Genomic DNA, 15,358 nt, shown 5'->3' with positions numbered 1-15,358 from the left:
GATTACTTAGCTTCTTCAGGTAAATTTTTTTAAAAAAATGTTTGTTCCTCCAGTGACTGAATTTACAAAATGGAGTGGACAGTTACCACCTTAAATCATTGTAGAAATAAACACGGTATGATAAGTAGGGAAAATTTTGATTAAAAATTCTACTGCAAAGGTAATGCTGGCACTCTTTCCTAATCAACAACCATAACTTATTCAGCTTTCCTATACTAAACACTTGGGTGAAGAAATGAAGGGCCAAGGAAGCCTTCAAGAAGAAAGCAAAGGTCAAAGCAATTTCAGGCTAAAAGGGAACAATCACTCTGAGTTTTCAAAGGCTTGCCTATAGGGACACATTACAAGTGTTAATTCTTTGGGTAAGATTCACATTTACCAGACTGAATGTTTATAGTCACTGCCATTTGAAGTTTTGATCCTCAACTCATTAGAAAATTACCCAACACTGTATGTATGACCTCTTGTATTTGTCTTGTACTGCTTTTAAGCTCTTGAAATACTGAACTTTTAAACGTTTCATCCCCCTAAGACTGTAAAGCTTTTTGAGGGAAAGAGCTTTATTATGTCCCTACCCCTGTTAATCACCAAGAGGGTCACAGTGAGCTCAATTAATCTACTGAATCTTTTAACTCTTTCATTTTTTTTGGAATGCCCTTGGGATATGCATTCTGTAAATGGACACTCAACATGTTTATAGTGAAAATATAATGGCTGAGAGCCTGGCCAGTGTAAACACATTCTTTCTACGTCTTAATGACAAAGGATTGCTTAGATTTAGAGAAGAAAAAGGGTGATTTCTTTTACAGTGTGTTAAAGTATTAAAAAGAAGCAACTGAAAGTTCTTTGGATTTTATGCTCTACCACAGTGCAAAGCCCTGGGTAATCTGGCCTCCTGGTTCTTCGTGCAAAGCAGAAAATCAGACTCTGTAACAAATTCTACTCAGCCTTGGGCACTTGAAGCTGAGAGCTGTGATCGTACATCATCTTCCACACTGCCAGCTTATAAACGAAAATGCAAACTCTGGGCTTCTCAGCGGGGCAGGCACACAACGAGAGGAGAGGGGCCGCACGCAGAGGGTCAAGCCCAGGAAGCAGTCAGAGACCTCTACCCCAGACCTCCCCCTCCGCAGACAACCCGAAGTAGAAGCGCAGTTGTACGTGGGCAGAGATGTGTGCCCAAGAGACGGGCACAGATGGACCGGGGACATTAGGAGCAAGGGAGCAAGGACACAAACCTCGAAGGGTGATGGGAATCCACCTCGTGGACGGTATTTTGTGCCAGTGAGTGTGTGAACGTGTGAAATCTACTCCAGAACGGGTGGCCGCGGAGCCCGGCCTGGAGCGGCCTCCAGGGCGAAAAGAAAGAGGTGGCTTTGTTCCCGGGATGTGAATGAGGGAGCCGAGGCCGAGCTTACAAAAGGCAGCGTTCCGCGGCGAGAACACTTGTCTCGGTAGGGGCTTGGACAGCGCGCGAAACTCGCAATCAGGCTCCCGGCCGGAGCGGCCGGCTGCACAAGATGCCCGCAGTGGGGACAGCCTTGTTGGCCCCTGAGCTTCGCTCGTAGAGGCCGTGGCGCGGGCCCCGCCGCGTCCCCCAGCCGGCGCGGGCGGCCCCACGCGCCCGCCACTCGGCTGAGCTGCCAACACAACATTCCGTTTAAAAATAACACCCACGTGCGCTGGTAAACAAGCGCGCGCTACTGCTGGTGCCGCGCGCTCACGGCGAGCCTGTAAGGCGCGCCCACGCGCGCGCCCGCCCTTCTCCCGCACGTGTCTGGCGGCTCCGCCCGAGCTGCGCTAGCGCGGCCCAGTCTCCGCCCCTTCGGCGGGCCGCGCACCGCCCAGGAGCCCCGAGACCGGCCGCTGCCGGGCCCTAGCGCCCCCCGTGTTACCAGGCGTGCCCCGCAGAATGCTCTCCAACTTTCCTCCCCTGATGCCACCTCATCGAGGCTGGACACATCGTCTCAGGTCTGCTCCTTCCCTCCCCTCCCCGGTCCTCTCATGTCCCTCTCCTTTTCACTCTCCCTCCCATCAGTGCGCGGAGGATTGGCTTCTGGTTCGCCCTCTCTCTATCCTCTCCTTCCTTCCTTCGAATTTTACTCGATTGTTTATTATTTGCTGGGGGGCGGAGGCGGGGGGCGGAGAGGGCCGTCTGGGGCCTGGTGACGGGTGGCCGCGGCCAGTCAGCGCGCGGCGTGGCTTGACGAGTAAGCGGCGCGGCTTGACGAGTAAGCGGCGCAGCGAATGGCGACGCGGCGCAGAGATCCCGGGTCACGCGCTTGTGGATACAATGACATCATCTGTTTGTACGCGTCGAACTAGCTTGGTGCAGGGGCGGGGCCGCGCGTCACTTGAGTGACGGGTCCTGCGCAAAGCCCGGAGCCTGGAGTCGGCCGGGTGGGCGGATTCCTGGGTACGCTGGGTTGGACCTTTTTGTGTACGGGGTTGTTGCGGAGTCCGCTTTGGGCTCCAAGATATTTCTAGTGACTTGGAAGGCTTTGGGGGGTGGGGGCGGGGAAAGATATTTATAAACCAAAGCGGATAGAATTTTGGTGTGCGTGTCGCATGTATTGCATTCTTAGTGCACAAATGAACGACTTTGGGTACTGATCGTCAGATAAGGACTTGTGAAGATATTTTTCTAAACCTAAAGGAGTACTTTTCTTTTAAAAAGTAAAAAATGCACAATTAGGTGTTTTGCCGTCATTTAAAAATTAGACTCATTATTTCCCATTCACAGTTGTTCAAAATTTGTTCTTGCATTTAGGAATGTGGAATAATCTGCTTTTCTCCCGAGTTAACACTTCTCCCCTCGTTTGCCGTGAAATTCACGAAATGTGAAACATGATTGCGGTCAAGCGTCCTAGGTTAGTGCAAACCTCTTGGTGCCTGATCAAATCTGAGGGCATTGGTTTATCGAAGTCCTGAGGGCACCAACATCTTCGCTTGCCAGTATTTTCACGCTGAGGTAACCCTTGCCATCTGCGGTCAGCATCTTATCTCGGGTGTTACCTGGTGTCGGGTTCTAATGGGGAACCGGACACCAGGGCGGGCGCAGAGCCTGGCGGAGGGACGCGCTAGCTGGGGACCCCCCGGTGCCAGGCGCCCTGCTTCGAGTCAGGGAGGCCACGCGACTGCGCTGGTGGAGGGTTTGGGGCTCTGCGGGCCCCCCCCCCCCTTATCCTGGGCCAGCGCCGCGCTTTGTTGTCGTTGAGGCTCGCGGGAGAGAGGAGGAGCCCGGCGGGGACCGCTGCTGGAGCCTGCGGAGTCCCGACCTCCGGCGCGCGGTCTCACACCCAAGCCCGCGGCTCCGCGGGGCCGAGTCGCGCAGGCGCGCGCGCGCGCACAGACACGCGCGCACACACACGCACACCAGCACACCCGGGCCCGCCGCCCAGCCCTCCCCCTGGGCGGGGACCCGCCCGCCGTCAGCTTAGGTTGAGGCACCCTGCGTGTGTCTATAACTTTGTGCTGCTGCCGCGGCCGCCCTGCTCGTGGAAGGGAGGAGGAGGAATGTGGAAGGCAGCAGCGCGCAGGCTGACAGGCGGTTCTTCAGGCGGGCTGCGGCGGCGGCCGGAGCGCCTCTTCTTGGCCGAGGTTGCGCGCCCCCTCCTCGCCCTGCCCCGGCCCCGCGCGGGATTGTGAGTCCTCCCCCCTCGTCCCTGAAGGGAAGGAACCCAGGTAGGCGCCGGAGCTGTGCAGCGGGTCGGCCGCCTTCCCGGTGACTCCGGATCTGCTTCTGAGCTGGGCCAGGCGCTTCCCTTTTCCCTCCCCGTGACTCGGTGTGCGCGCCCCTCTTCTCTCCCGCTAGTGTTTTTAAAGGACTTGAGTGAAGGGGGGAAACTGTCAAGATGGCAGCAGCGGGAGCAAGGAGGTGATGAACGTGCTGGTCCGGGTTTTCTGGCGGCCCGGGAGACTTGGTGCTTCCTGACCTGTTGGAAGATTGACGTTCCGACTTGCCCCCTCCTCTCGCTCTTTACAGGGAAGGGGGTGGAGTACACGACGCCCGCGGGAAAATAAACCACACAAACCCCCAAAGTGGCCGCTGCTGCTCGGCTCGACCCTTTGCGAATACCCGCCGAGCTCCTTGCCCCCCTTCTTCCCTCTTTCTTTTTTTTCTGGAAGTGACAAGGGCCCGTTTGCTCTCGGACCCACGTTCACTCTCTCAGCCCGCGGGCGAAGAGGGGAGAAGGGAGCTGCCCGCGCCTTCCCCGGGCTTGGGCCCTCCGCTAGGAGGGGGGTGGCAGGGGGGGCGCGGAGGCGGCAGGGCCAGGGACTGGGAGAAGAGCCGAAGACGCCACAGACTTTGGCGGCGTCGCCGCGGGAAGCACTTAAGCGGGCCGGAGCGAAACATAAACAAACGCACGCCCGCCCAGACTCGGGCTCCGACCGCGGCTGGGCTGCGCCAGCTCGGGCTGCTGCCCGCTTTAAAGGCGCGGCCCGCGCCCCTCCCCCTTCTTCCCCGCCCCTCCCCCTTCTTCCCCGCCCCGCCACCTAGCCCAGGAGAGACCTGCAGCTTCCGCGGCGGCGGCGGGGGAGTGGGGAGTGCCCCGTGAGAGTCCGTCCGTTCGCTCCAGTCTCCCCAGCGGCCTGGTAGGGGGGCCGCGTCTGCTGCGCCGGGTCCGCGGGACGCACGTCTCCAGGTCTGCCTGCTCCTGGGAGGCGGGCGCGGTGCGATCGGGAAGCGGCGGCGGCGGCGGCGGGCGAGGACTCGCCGAGGACTGGGCTCCAGCCCGGGATAACCAACTCTCCTTCTCTCTTCTCTCGTGCTTCCCCAGGCGGCGGCAGTAGCGGCGACGGCGGCGCCCGGGAGCCCGAGCCTTCGCGGCGCCCCCGTCCCTCCCCCGCCGCACCCCGCCCCGGCGCGAGAGGAGAGCGCGAGAGCCCGAGCCGCGGGCGGGCGGGCGGCGAAGATGGCAGAGGCGCCGGCCTCCCCGGCCCCGCTCTCTCCGCTCGAAGTGGAGCTGGACCCGGAGTTCGAGCCCCAAAGCCGGCCGCGCTCCTGTACGTGGCCCCTGCAGAGGCCGGAGCTCCAGGGGAGCCCGGCCAAGCCCTCGGGGGAAGCGGCCGCTGACTCCATGATCCCCGAGGAGGAGGACGATGAAGACGACGAGGACGGCGGCGGTAGGGCCGGCTCGGCCATGGCGATCGGCGGCGGCGCGGGCGGCCCGCTGGGCTCTGGACTGCTCCTGGAGGACTCGGCTCGGCTGCTAGCTCCCGGAGGGCAGGACCCCGGGTCCGGGCCAGCCCCCGCGGTGGGCGCGCTGAGCGGGGGGACGCAGACGCTGCTGCAGCCTCAGCAGACACTGCCACCGCCGCAGCCGGGGACGGCTGGGGGCTCCGGGCAGCCGAGGAAATGCTCGTCGCGGCGGAACGCCTGGGGGAACCTGTCATACGCCGACCTGATCACTCGCGCCATCGAGAGCTCCCCGGACAAACGGCTCACTCTGTCCCAGATCTACGAGTGGATGGTGCGCTGCGTGCCCTACTTCAAGGATAAGGGCGACAGCAACAGCTCTGCCGGCTGGAAGGTGCGTACCCACCTGGGGCGGGCGGCCAGACCCGCCGGGCCTCCTGCGCATTGCGAGACGCGCCTTCGATTCGTCGGAGCGCGCCTGCGGGCGCCGGGGAGAGGGGTTGGCAGGGAGAGCCTCCGCTGTGAGGCTTTGGGGGTTCTGTGTGACCCCGGAGGAGGGGAACCCGGGGATGGCCGCGCAGGCGGCGGGAGGGGGAGAGGAGGCTCCTGGGGAAGCGTCGGGCATGGCCAGGTGAGGAGAGGGCGCGAGGGACGCCAGCGAGGGAAGGACAGACAGACAGGAGTGCATTTGCCGGATTCCTGGGTCATCGCAGAGGAGGTAGGTCCTCGGCCAACTTTGGAGTCGATTTCCCGGTAGTGGGTGCACGCGAGGCCGCTGCGGGTGGAGTGAGGGGACGTGTTTGGGAGTCGGTGCCCGGAGGTGAGGTTGGATGTGTGGTTTTCAGTTGGTCGCAGGAGCATGGTGTGTTGTGACTAGCTGGATGAGAACCCTTGTGTCCAAGTTTCGGGCTTGTGGGTGTTAATTAATTCCCACAGGCATATCGATCCCATGACAAAAAGCAGTGGTTGTAAACCTTTTCCTGGCCGGTTCCCTTTCCTTGCCTGTGTTGACACCTGTATTCCTCAGAGATGTCTCAACAGCAAACCTGCCTCGGAGTAGCCTCTGAGATGATTTGGGACCTGGAACGGGCCAGCCCTGCCACCTCGACAGGGACTAGCCGCACCTGCTACTTCCCCACTGAGGCCTGGACTCTGGCCCTGTCTGAGGCATGGGCTCCAGGTGTGGAGGACCGGGGCCTGGCGCTTCACCTAAGCCTTTGGGAGGGAGGTTTGCTGGCAGGGCTGGACTGTAATGGCTTCTACCTATTATTATAAGTGAACCTGAAGAGAGGCTCTCTACTGCTCCTTTTCTGCCTCTTGGGGCACTGGACACATGGTAAGGAGAGAGGTGTGGAAAGGCCTATGATGTAATGACTTCCTGCAGTTGGGCATCCAAAGAGATTAACTCCTGTGCCCCTGCTGGGCTGCTGATACCCAGCTGCTTTGCTCTTGCACCTCATCCTCCTGGTCCCGTCTCCTAAGATATGAATGTGTACCAGGCAAAAGAGAGCCCTGTGCCTTGTGCAGTTGGAGATACATATCATTTGTCAGTTGCTTCTATTAACAAGTTAGCCTTTTTTTTTTTTTTTTTTTAAATTAAAGAGGTAGTTGCTTTCTCCTTCTGTCCTTTCCTTCGTTGTCTTTGGGGAGCCCTGTACTTCCTGGATTCCAGTGGGTGTGTAAAATAAGAATAATTTGACCTTAGGCGGAGAACTGAAACACTTTAGAAGAGTCAGTGTATGAAAAAGCTAAAGAATTTAGTGTTATTGACTTCCAATTTGCTTTAAAAAAATCTTGCAAAGTGCCTTTAAAATTTTTTTTTATGGCTAGTATTGGGAAGGGCTAGTTTAGATACTTTAAAAGGAAAATGTGTGCTTTGATATTATTCCACAAATCTATCTCATCCTTGAACAAATGCTGATATTATGAATCTTACATTTGATTTAATTTTATTGCTTTGCAAAGGAATATGAGTTGTGTGATATGAGGGATATTTATGAAACAGATGAGAGTTTCATTTCAAAACAGTGCTAATGTGATACCTTTAAAAATTGAGTTTCCTAGTGGATAGTAAGGGTTAATCTCAATGTTCAGTGTTAGGAAGGGGTGAATTTCTGGGATCTAAGAAGATGGATTTTGGGGGGTGGTGGGATATTTTCTAAATTTCTCACACTTGAAATTTAGTCCTACATATTTTGAATTTGGTGCAGAAAATCTATTAGTTAAAAGTTAGCTTTAAGTTAGTTAAAAAGTTAACATAGGAAGGGTTTTTACCTTTCTTATTATTTTTAAGATTATGAAGGTAATTTAAACTGCACAAATAATGTTTCTTGCATCGTGTTTATAGTTAAAGATAATACCAGTTTATAGTATTTGAATTTTTTATAGTATCTGAATTTAAGATTTGTGTGAGAAAGTGGTATTACCAAAAGTAGCCATGAGTTGAGACCGGATTAATTATGTTTTCATGTAGCTTGCAGGATTTGCAATAGAGATTTTGGACCTAGTCATAAACTTTGTGGTTTTATGTCCTAACTATTTTTGGTCTCATGGTTTCTTTTTTCCTTCTCTGTTATCTCATCTTTCTTTAACTAAGATCTTATGAAATACTGTGAATTGAAACTGCCCAGCCCTAATATGTTTAATACAGGTCGCATATTCTATGAGTATTTTTACTTGAAAATTTTACACCAATTCCATTTCTGAGTATCACACGAAAACTAATCCTTGAAGACTATAGGGATATAATTTAGTTGAAGAGTTTTTGTAAGATGACCTTTATCAAAAGATGCAGCCATGCAGGAACTTCCAAATCTTTGATGATGGAGAATGCCCTTTGAAACTGGGGCTGCTGGTTTCACATTCCGATTATGACTAATAGCCAAGCTTTTTTGTGCTTGTGGTTTAGTGGGGGGTGGAAGAAGAGGGACAAGGGAGAGGTCAGGAGCTAATTGTGACCCATTTCCATGCATCCGAGTTTCAGGAGTTGATTTCTATCATGATTAGTCATTTTGGAAGCATGCATGTGCATTTAAACCACACTACTTTCATTCTGAGTTATGCATGAAGGTTTTTAACTTCTAAAAATGTCTAGAATTCAGGTTAACCTCTCCTAGTCATGTGTACACTTAGGCATAATATGCAGGGTCTAAGCCTTACTTCTTTTGTAGCTTTTTGGGCTATTGTATTATGAGATCTTGTAACCAGAATTATCACTCTAAGATCGTAGACTGAATTAGAAAAGAGGACTTAGAGATCAGAATTGAGACCAGTGGCTCAAAATCCTGGTTGCATGTTAGAATTACCTGGGAGTTTTTAAAAAATACCAGTGCCCAGAGAACCTGACTTAACTGGGCTGATGTGTGGGCATTGGTTGGTGGGGTTGTTTTAGTTTTATTTTGAAGTTTCTCAGGTGATTTTAATGTACAGCCAGGATGAAGTTTGCAGATCTCCTTCAACCCCCTTATTTTATAGGTGAAGAACCTGATTCTTCAAGTTAATCACTTTTCTAAGGTCACACAGCTAGTTAGTACAGAGGTAGTTAGTAGCCGTTGTTCTAGAGATCTTTTTTACACTGTTTTTTCTCTTTAAATTGATCCTTTTTAAAGGTTATTTATTAAATACTGAGTAGTCTTATGTAAGTAGAAGTTGTTTTCCTGAAAAGCATATTTGCCTCTCAATCTAAAAAATCTTGGTTATTGTTTCAGCATTGGAAGATGGATGATTATTGATGGAGGCTGAGTGAGTGCACAGTGTTTTTAAAGCTGTCTGGTGCCTATCAGGATGGATACTTAGGAACTATGAAGTGACGAAGGAGGCAAAAAAGAGAGCATTTTAACAAAAGGAGGAAGCTCTTGGTTAACTGAAGTTTGTCGGATGCAAACTGTGCCAGGGAGAAAGGTGATGGCTATCTTGCCTTGGTTCCCTTACCTCGGGCATGAAAGTAGAAATGAATAATCAGATGTGGTTAAGAGGGGAAAAGGTTACATTTCCTTTAATTCAGATTCAGCTTACTTCCATCGCACCTGTAATTGAGCTGGTGAGTTGTCTGTTTCCTCCTGTCTCAGGCAGACCTCTAGGACTCCAGGGTTTACCTGGTAAGGCCCATTTATTACTGATTGTCCTACACACGTCCACACATCTGTGGTTCCCATGGGTCAGGGCACAGTCACGTTAGGCAGCCATGAGTTTCTGTGGTGGTTCCTACAGTTTCATAAATGTAAGATACTGTGTGAGGACTTCTGCTGCTGCTGCAGAGGATGATTCTTCAAGAGACCGAGTCTTCCTTCATGTGAGAATGTGTCCTCTCACCAGTTCTTCCCAAGGTTGAAAGATGAGGGCTGACCCGCCACATAAAGCTTGCTCACGTCCTCACTGTTCTAGCTTTTTAGATGAACGCACCCAATTCCTTTTCAACATACTGTGTTTAAAAAATGTTATTTTAACTGCAACTTTGATGTTTAAAAATATTTTTAACAATTTCAAAATGACAAACTCATAATAATTCCGTATTGGCCTCTAATTTTGACCTCAGTCACCTTCTGGAGTAAAGGGCCAGTTACGGTCGTGCCATGTATGAGGAATCTGTCTGCAGCTTGGCCCCTGTTGCTAAAATGCTGTTTTGTAATTTCCTTTGGCAGTACTGTCTTCGTCAGTGATTCTCAACTAACATACTTCCTCTTTCTACAGCAGCAGTACACCAGGGGGACTGTTTTTCTTCTTTTTCAAAGCTGTGTCATCGACCTGTGAGGTGAAGAAATTGGCCCTTTTAGACTTTGATCGGTGAGCCCCGTGTAGCAGAGAGACTCTTTTAAAAAGAAGCTGTTTGTTTTGATATGTTTATCTCCTTCTTCGAAAATGAAATGAAACTATGCAGACTTATTTTTAGGAGTTTTTAGGAGGATTCTATTTTAAGAGAATGACACCATAGAAGAACATCTTGTAGTTAAACTTTTTAATACTCTAATTGTGATGCTTACTTAAAACCTGTAAGGTATTTTTATTTGGAAAATTAATGAAGAAGCCTTGTCCCACTAAAAAATCATTTACTTGGTTTTCAAAAAGTTTAGCAGACACCATTCATCCAAAGATCTTTATAAAAATGCAAAGATAAGACTTTCTAGGCCAGTGCCTTCTGGGGAGGTACCCAAATTACCCATTGCTGATCAGATTCCAGATTCCCTGGGCTGGAGAGAATATGGAATTTATTTTGTTTTCATACTCATTCATCTTGTCTGTGAGGAACAGACTTGCTCCTATTTTTGACTCCTCATTTTTCTCCTCACCGTTTCCTGTCTCACAAATGGAGGAGCCCTGAAGACCACTTTGGCTTTTTGCTGCTATAGAAGGAGCTGGGGAAGACACATATGTAGGTGGGTTAGTATCAGTGGATGATAACAGCTGGCGTACAGTAAGTGAGTAAAAGGTTGGAAAGAGAAAACCTTTTTACCCGTTTGCATCTCATGCCATTTGATTCATTCAGCAAGTATGTATCAACGGCATACAGTGTGCAGGGCGGTCTGCCGGGCCCAGGGATGTAGTGGTAGCACAAGGCAGATAAGGTTCCAGTTCATACGAGTTCGTATTCTCTTGGGGGAAGACAGAAAATAGACATGCAAATCTGTGCTCTGTAAACTTGTCCCTTCTCTTTGCCCTTTTTCCCCTCTGTACTTCTACTTTCCTTAGTGCTTCGGCTCTCTGCAGAGAAGTTACCAGCAAACGGCAAAGTCGAAGTTGAGCTCTGGCTTGGAGCTGGCTTTTAGCTCTCTGCAGATCATCTTCAGCTTGCTTTAGAGATGCAAGGCCGCTGTCACATGGCTCCTGCAGTTTGGGTTTGTTTGGGAGAAGCTGGGGCCTTCCCAGGCCCACCCGGATTAGAGCATGCCTGTGGCCCTGGACTAATCTGGGGTCCCCAATTCTGTCTCGTGGGGCTGTGGTATAGGACTGGCCTCTCGGAGTAGATGTGGAGCCTTGATGTAGTCGAATCATCTGTATTGCTTCTTGCCTCAAATTCAGAACTAAACAAAGTCTTAAAAATCCTCTAACTACTTAATTTTGCAAGTGAGGAAACAGGCCAGGAGCATGTGGGGGACTACCTCAGGGACCCACAGCTAGCAGGGGTGGAGTTAAGAGTGTCTGTGTGAACTGAACCCAGGGCACAAGTGTTCTGTAATATCTGTTACTAACCATTGTGGTTTCACAGCTGTTCGAGTCATCTCCATTTCTGCAAACTCTTACTTCATTTTCTCTCCTCTGCTTCCCCTCCCCCATCCTCTAGGCTGGCTGGCAGGACAGTAGCTGTGTTTCTCTTTTTGCATTCTGCATCAGCACTCTCCGCTCACCTTGCTGGAAAAACCTACTCTCTCAACCCCACCCTACCCTGCCCACCCTCTGACTCCTGTCTGTTCCTTTTGCCATTTTTCTGTGACTCCTGTATATTCTCAACTACAGTGTAAAAGCCTTGAAAGCAAGGAAGGTGTCTAACAGACAGAAGCATTTCTGATGCTGGGATCTGCTCTTGGGATCATTACGTCCTCAGCCCGTGAGCTTAGCCTTGTTCTGGGACAGTGACACTGAAAGGGGATGACGTGACTCAGGAGTGGGGTGACGTCATGTGTAGAGTCTTTTGGATGCTTGTAGCCATGAAGGTGGCCCAGACCTCCTGGCGTTGGTGTCGATATGATGTAGTGTAATTATGAAATGATGCTCTGCTATCTAAGGCATTTCTTGTAGTGTCTTATTTCTGCAGTTCTAGTGTAGAGGTCCTCGAAAACTTCATCAGTGCCAGTCACTACCCATCACAGAAACTGAGGGAAACCTGATCTTCGGATGACTTTTCCTTAAGAGAAGGTTGAAATCAAGTCTTCCCTGTGTGTGTGGACCCCACTTTATGCAGCATCAATATGACTGTCTAGAAAGAGTCACCATGGCATTGTTCAGCCTAAAACGTATATACTTACCCACTATAGGAGCAGAGCTGTGGTGTAAAACTAAGTTGTCCATAATGTTCTGCATTTGGGGGTATAAATCCTAGATGTACGTGAAGTTTTTTATTTATGGATTGGAAAATAGAAGTCACATATGAAGGAAGGAGAGAGAGCGAGCAGTCTGAGCTGGACCTTTCCAGGGCTAGTGTGCAACTCTTCCGAAGCAGTTTTCTGAATAGGTGGTTCAAATAGTGATTATCATAGGAGATCCCGATTCTGATCGCATCACTGCCCAGACAGGCTCAGCATCTAACCATTTTATTCTTGACTGAACAGCTTTCATTTCTCAGTATTGCAGTTTCCCCAGTTGGAAAAAGAAGTATAATAGCAAGCATCCATAGAATATTGTGATGTATCACTCCTTCCCGGTGAAACACAAATGTATAATTAGAGTATGTTTCAAGCTGGGCTTTTTTTTTTTTCACCCAAGAGTGTGCATTTTCACTTGGACCTTTTTTTGTGTTTTTAATCTTGAGGCTTTTTCTCTGGAGTGTGTTAGTCCCTACTATGGGATAACATTACAAAGTGAAGTAGACTAAGTTCTCTGGTGGCCTGTGGTACCTGCACTAATTTGCTACTTCTATAATTGTCTGTGGTGAAGAAGCCAGGTTATCTTCTGGGGGCTCACCATGCCTGGGTGTCCAGATGCACCCCTGGCCTGCAGTGGAGAGGTGAGCTTAGAGCAAGGAAAGCTGTGGCATGCTTGTGGGGCAAAGCCAAGGTCGGAAGTGGCCCCTGCCACACGCAGATAAGCAAATGCATTAGCTTTCCTCTGGAGTGAACCCGTAATAAACCCAACAGATGCCTTTGGCAGTTTTCAGTATGTGTTTTGTAATTTCTTATTTATTTCTTCGAAGACTTTTGCGTGTATATGTGTGGGAGAATCCACATCATATTTTTCCTTGTGTTTTGGATGTGTAGTGAAATTAATAACTTGGCTCCTGAAACCATTGAGAATTTTCTTTAAATTTAGAGCCAGCAGAGGGAGTACCCAAGTCTTTAAACTGATCTCAAGTTTTTTTTCCCCACATAGCTAAAATAATACCTTGGTTAAAAACAACAAAAAAAAGAACTCTAAAGCGCTTCTGTGTAGGCTTATGTCATTGTTAGAAAAGGATAATTTGGAGGAGGGAGTGTTTAAAAACCCAAGGTAACTTTTTTAAAAGGAAACTTTGGTCTTCTAAGACCCATGGTCCAATTCTCATCCCCAAATAGTTAAATGAAAGCGTTTTTAACTGAAAAATGTCTTCCCCTGGTTTACATCTTTTTACTACTCCACTCTTGATAATATATGTGAATGTTCATCTATACCTGATACCAAACTTCACAGTATGTCAAGTGTCTGGGTCAGTGGATGGTTCTGTGTTTTAGTGCTCTTTTGATTGAGACTTTTGATATTTTCCAAGATTTCATTTTCCTGTGGGTGAGAGAAAGGCAAAAGCTACATTATTCCCAATTCAAATTTAGTAGTTATGGATCCACTGGAGATGATAACTTTGACATTTTTATCATCTAAAGTTCTGTAGTTCTGTGCAGCTGTAATTTGTCATCTCCCTCCACTTTGCCCCATATTTTGGTGGTGGTGGTTTATTTTCATTTGGCAGCTGTTCTGGGTTGAATAGTATCCCCCCCCAAATTCATGTCCACCTGGAACCTCAGAATGTAACCTTGTTTGGAAATAGGGTCTTTCCGGGGGTAGTTCGTTAAATTAAGATGAGGTCATATTGGATTAGCGTGGGCCCTAAATCCAATGACTTGTATCCTTATGAGGAGAGGAGAGGACATGGTAGATGCAGAGAAGGCTGCATGAAGGCTGAGGCAAAGGTTGGAGCAATGCAGTTACAAGCCAGGGAGCATCAGACTGCTGGGAGATACCAGAAGCTAGGCAGAGGCCAGGAAGGATCCTCCCCTGGAGCCTTCAGAGGGAGCATGGTGCCGCCCATGCCTTGATTTTGGACTTCTAACCTCCAGCACCGTGAGAGAATAAGTTTTTGTTGTTTGAAGCCCCTGAGTTTGTGGTTATTTGTTATGGTAGCTCTAGGAAACAAACACAGGAGCACAGGGGTGGAAGAGAGGGACAGGAAGGGTTGTAGATAGAAGAGAAGAATAAAAAGGTTTTATTTTATTTTTTTTAATTGAGATATAACTGACATACAGTATTACTAGTGTCAGGTGTACAACATAATGATTTGGTATTTATGTGTGTTGCAAAATGATCATCACTGTAAGTCTAGTTAACGTTTTTTTTTTCTTGTAATGAAAACTTTTAAGATTTACTATCTTAGCAACTTTCAGATATACAAATATTAACTACAGTCACCATGCTGTATATTACATTCCCAGGACTTACTTATTTTATAACTGGAAATTTGTATCTTTTGACCCCCCTTCACATATTTTGCCCGCCCCCACCCCCCAAAAAAAGGTTTTATTGAGATTAAAATTAAAATGTTAATCATTGATAGGCTACTTTCTGGTAATTTATTTATTTATTTATTTATTTATGGCCGTGTTGGGTCTTCGTTCCTGTGCGAGGGCTTTCTCTACTTGTGGCAAGCGGGGGCCACTCTTCATCGCGGTGCGCGGGCCTCTCACTATCGCGGCCTCTCTTGTTGCGGAGCACAGGCTCCAGACGCGCAGGCTCAGTAGTTGTGGCTCACGGGCCTAGTTGCTCCACGGCATGTGGGATCTTCCCAGACCAGGGCTCGAACCCATGTCCCCTGCATTGGCAGGCAGATTCTCAACCACTGCGCCACCAGGGAAGCCCGCCTACTTTCTGGTAATTTAAATTTCTTCTTTCTTCATCCTGCTTTGAGGCACAGAAGGGAGGCATGAATTCCCCTGATTTCCCAGTGAGAACTGCTGCAACTCGTCCCTCCCTCCCTCCCGCTTAGCCTGTATTCTGGGCTCCCTCCCTAACCCTCCCACTCTGCTTACTCAATTTCTACTTTTTGGCCTCTTTCGTGAAGCTGGTGGAATGGCTGTGCTTGTGGAGTGTGGACTTGAGGTTTACTCTAAGGCCATGAGGTCTGGCTGAGCGATTTGGTCTAGGACTGTCAGTCGTCAGTCTTTAAGGGCAGGGAGCAGCCTGGGTCCTCAGCGAAAGGAGAGTGAGTTTTGAAGAATTCTCTCTTCCCTGTCCCAGTCAGGCTTGAGAAGATGCAGCCCCATCAGTTTCACTGCCATCCATGGTGGCAGTAAGGCTAATCCAGAATCTCTCTGGAGTCCCCTC

At 49.5% G+C, this 15,358-nt stretch overlaps 1 protein-coding gene across 1 annotated transcript in view; it reads left to right on the top strand.

The window, feature by feature from the left end:
* The first annotated feature begins 4,585 nt into the window (after positions 1–4,585).
* Positions 4,586–15,358, top strand: part of FOXO3 (forkhead box O3) — a 118,086-nt gene continuing 107,313 nt past the window's right edge. Inside the window, 2 exon segments of the mRNA XM_068551329.1 lie at positions 4,586–4,646; positions 4,782–5,534. Of these exon segments, the coding sequence (XP_068407430.1) occupies positions 4,917–5,534 (618 nt within the window). The 5' untranslated portion in view covers positions 4,586–4,646; positions 4,782–4,916.

This window comes from Eschrichtius robustus, chromosome 9, assembly GCF_028021215.1.
Source record: "Eschrichtius robustus isolate mEscRob2 chromosome 9, mEscRob2.pri, whole genome shotgun sequence".
NCBI classification, from domain to species: Eukaryota; Metazoa; Chordata; class Mammalia; order Artiodactyla; family Eschrichtiidae; genus Eschrichtius; species Eschrichtius robustus.
This window is presented reverse-complemented; position numbering and strand designations above follow the sequence as displayed.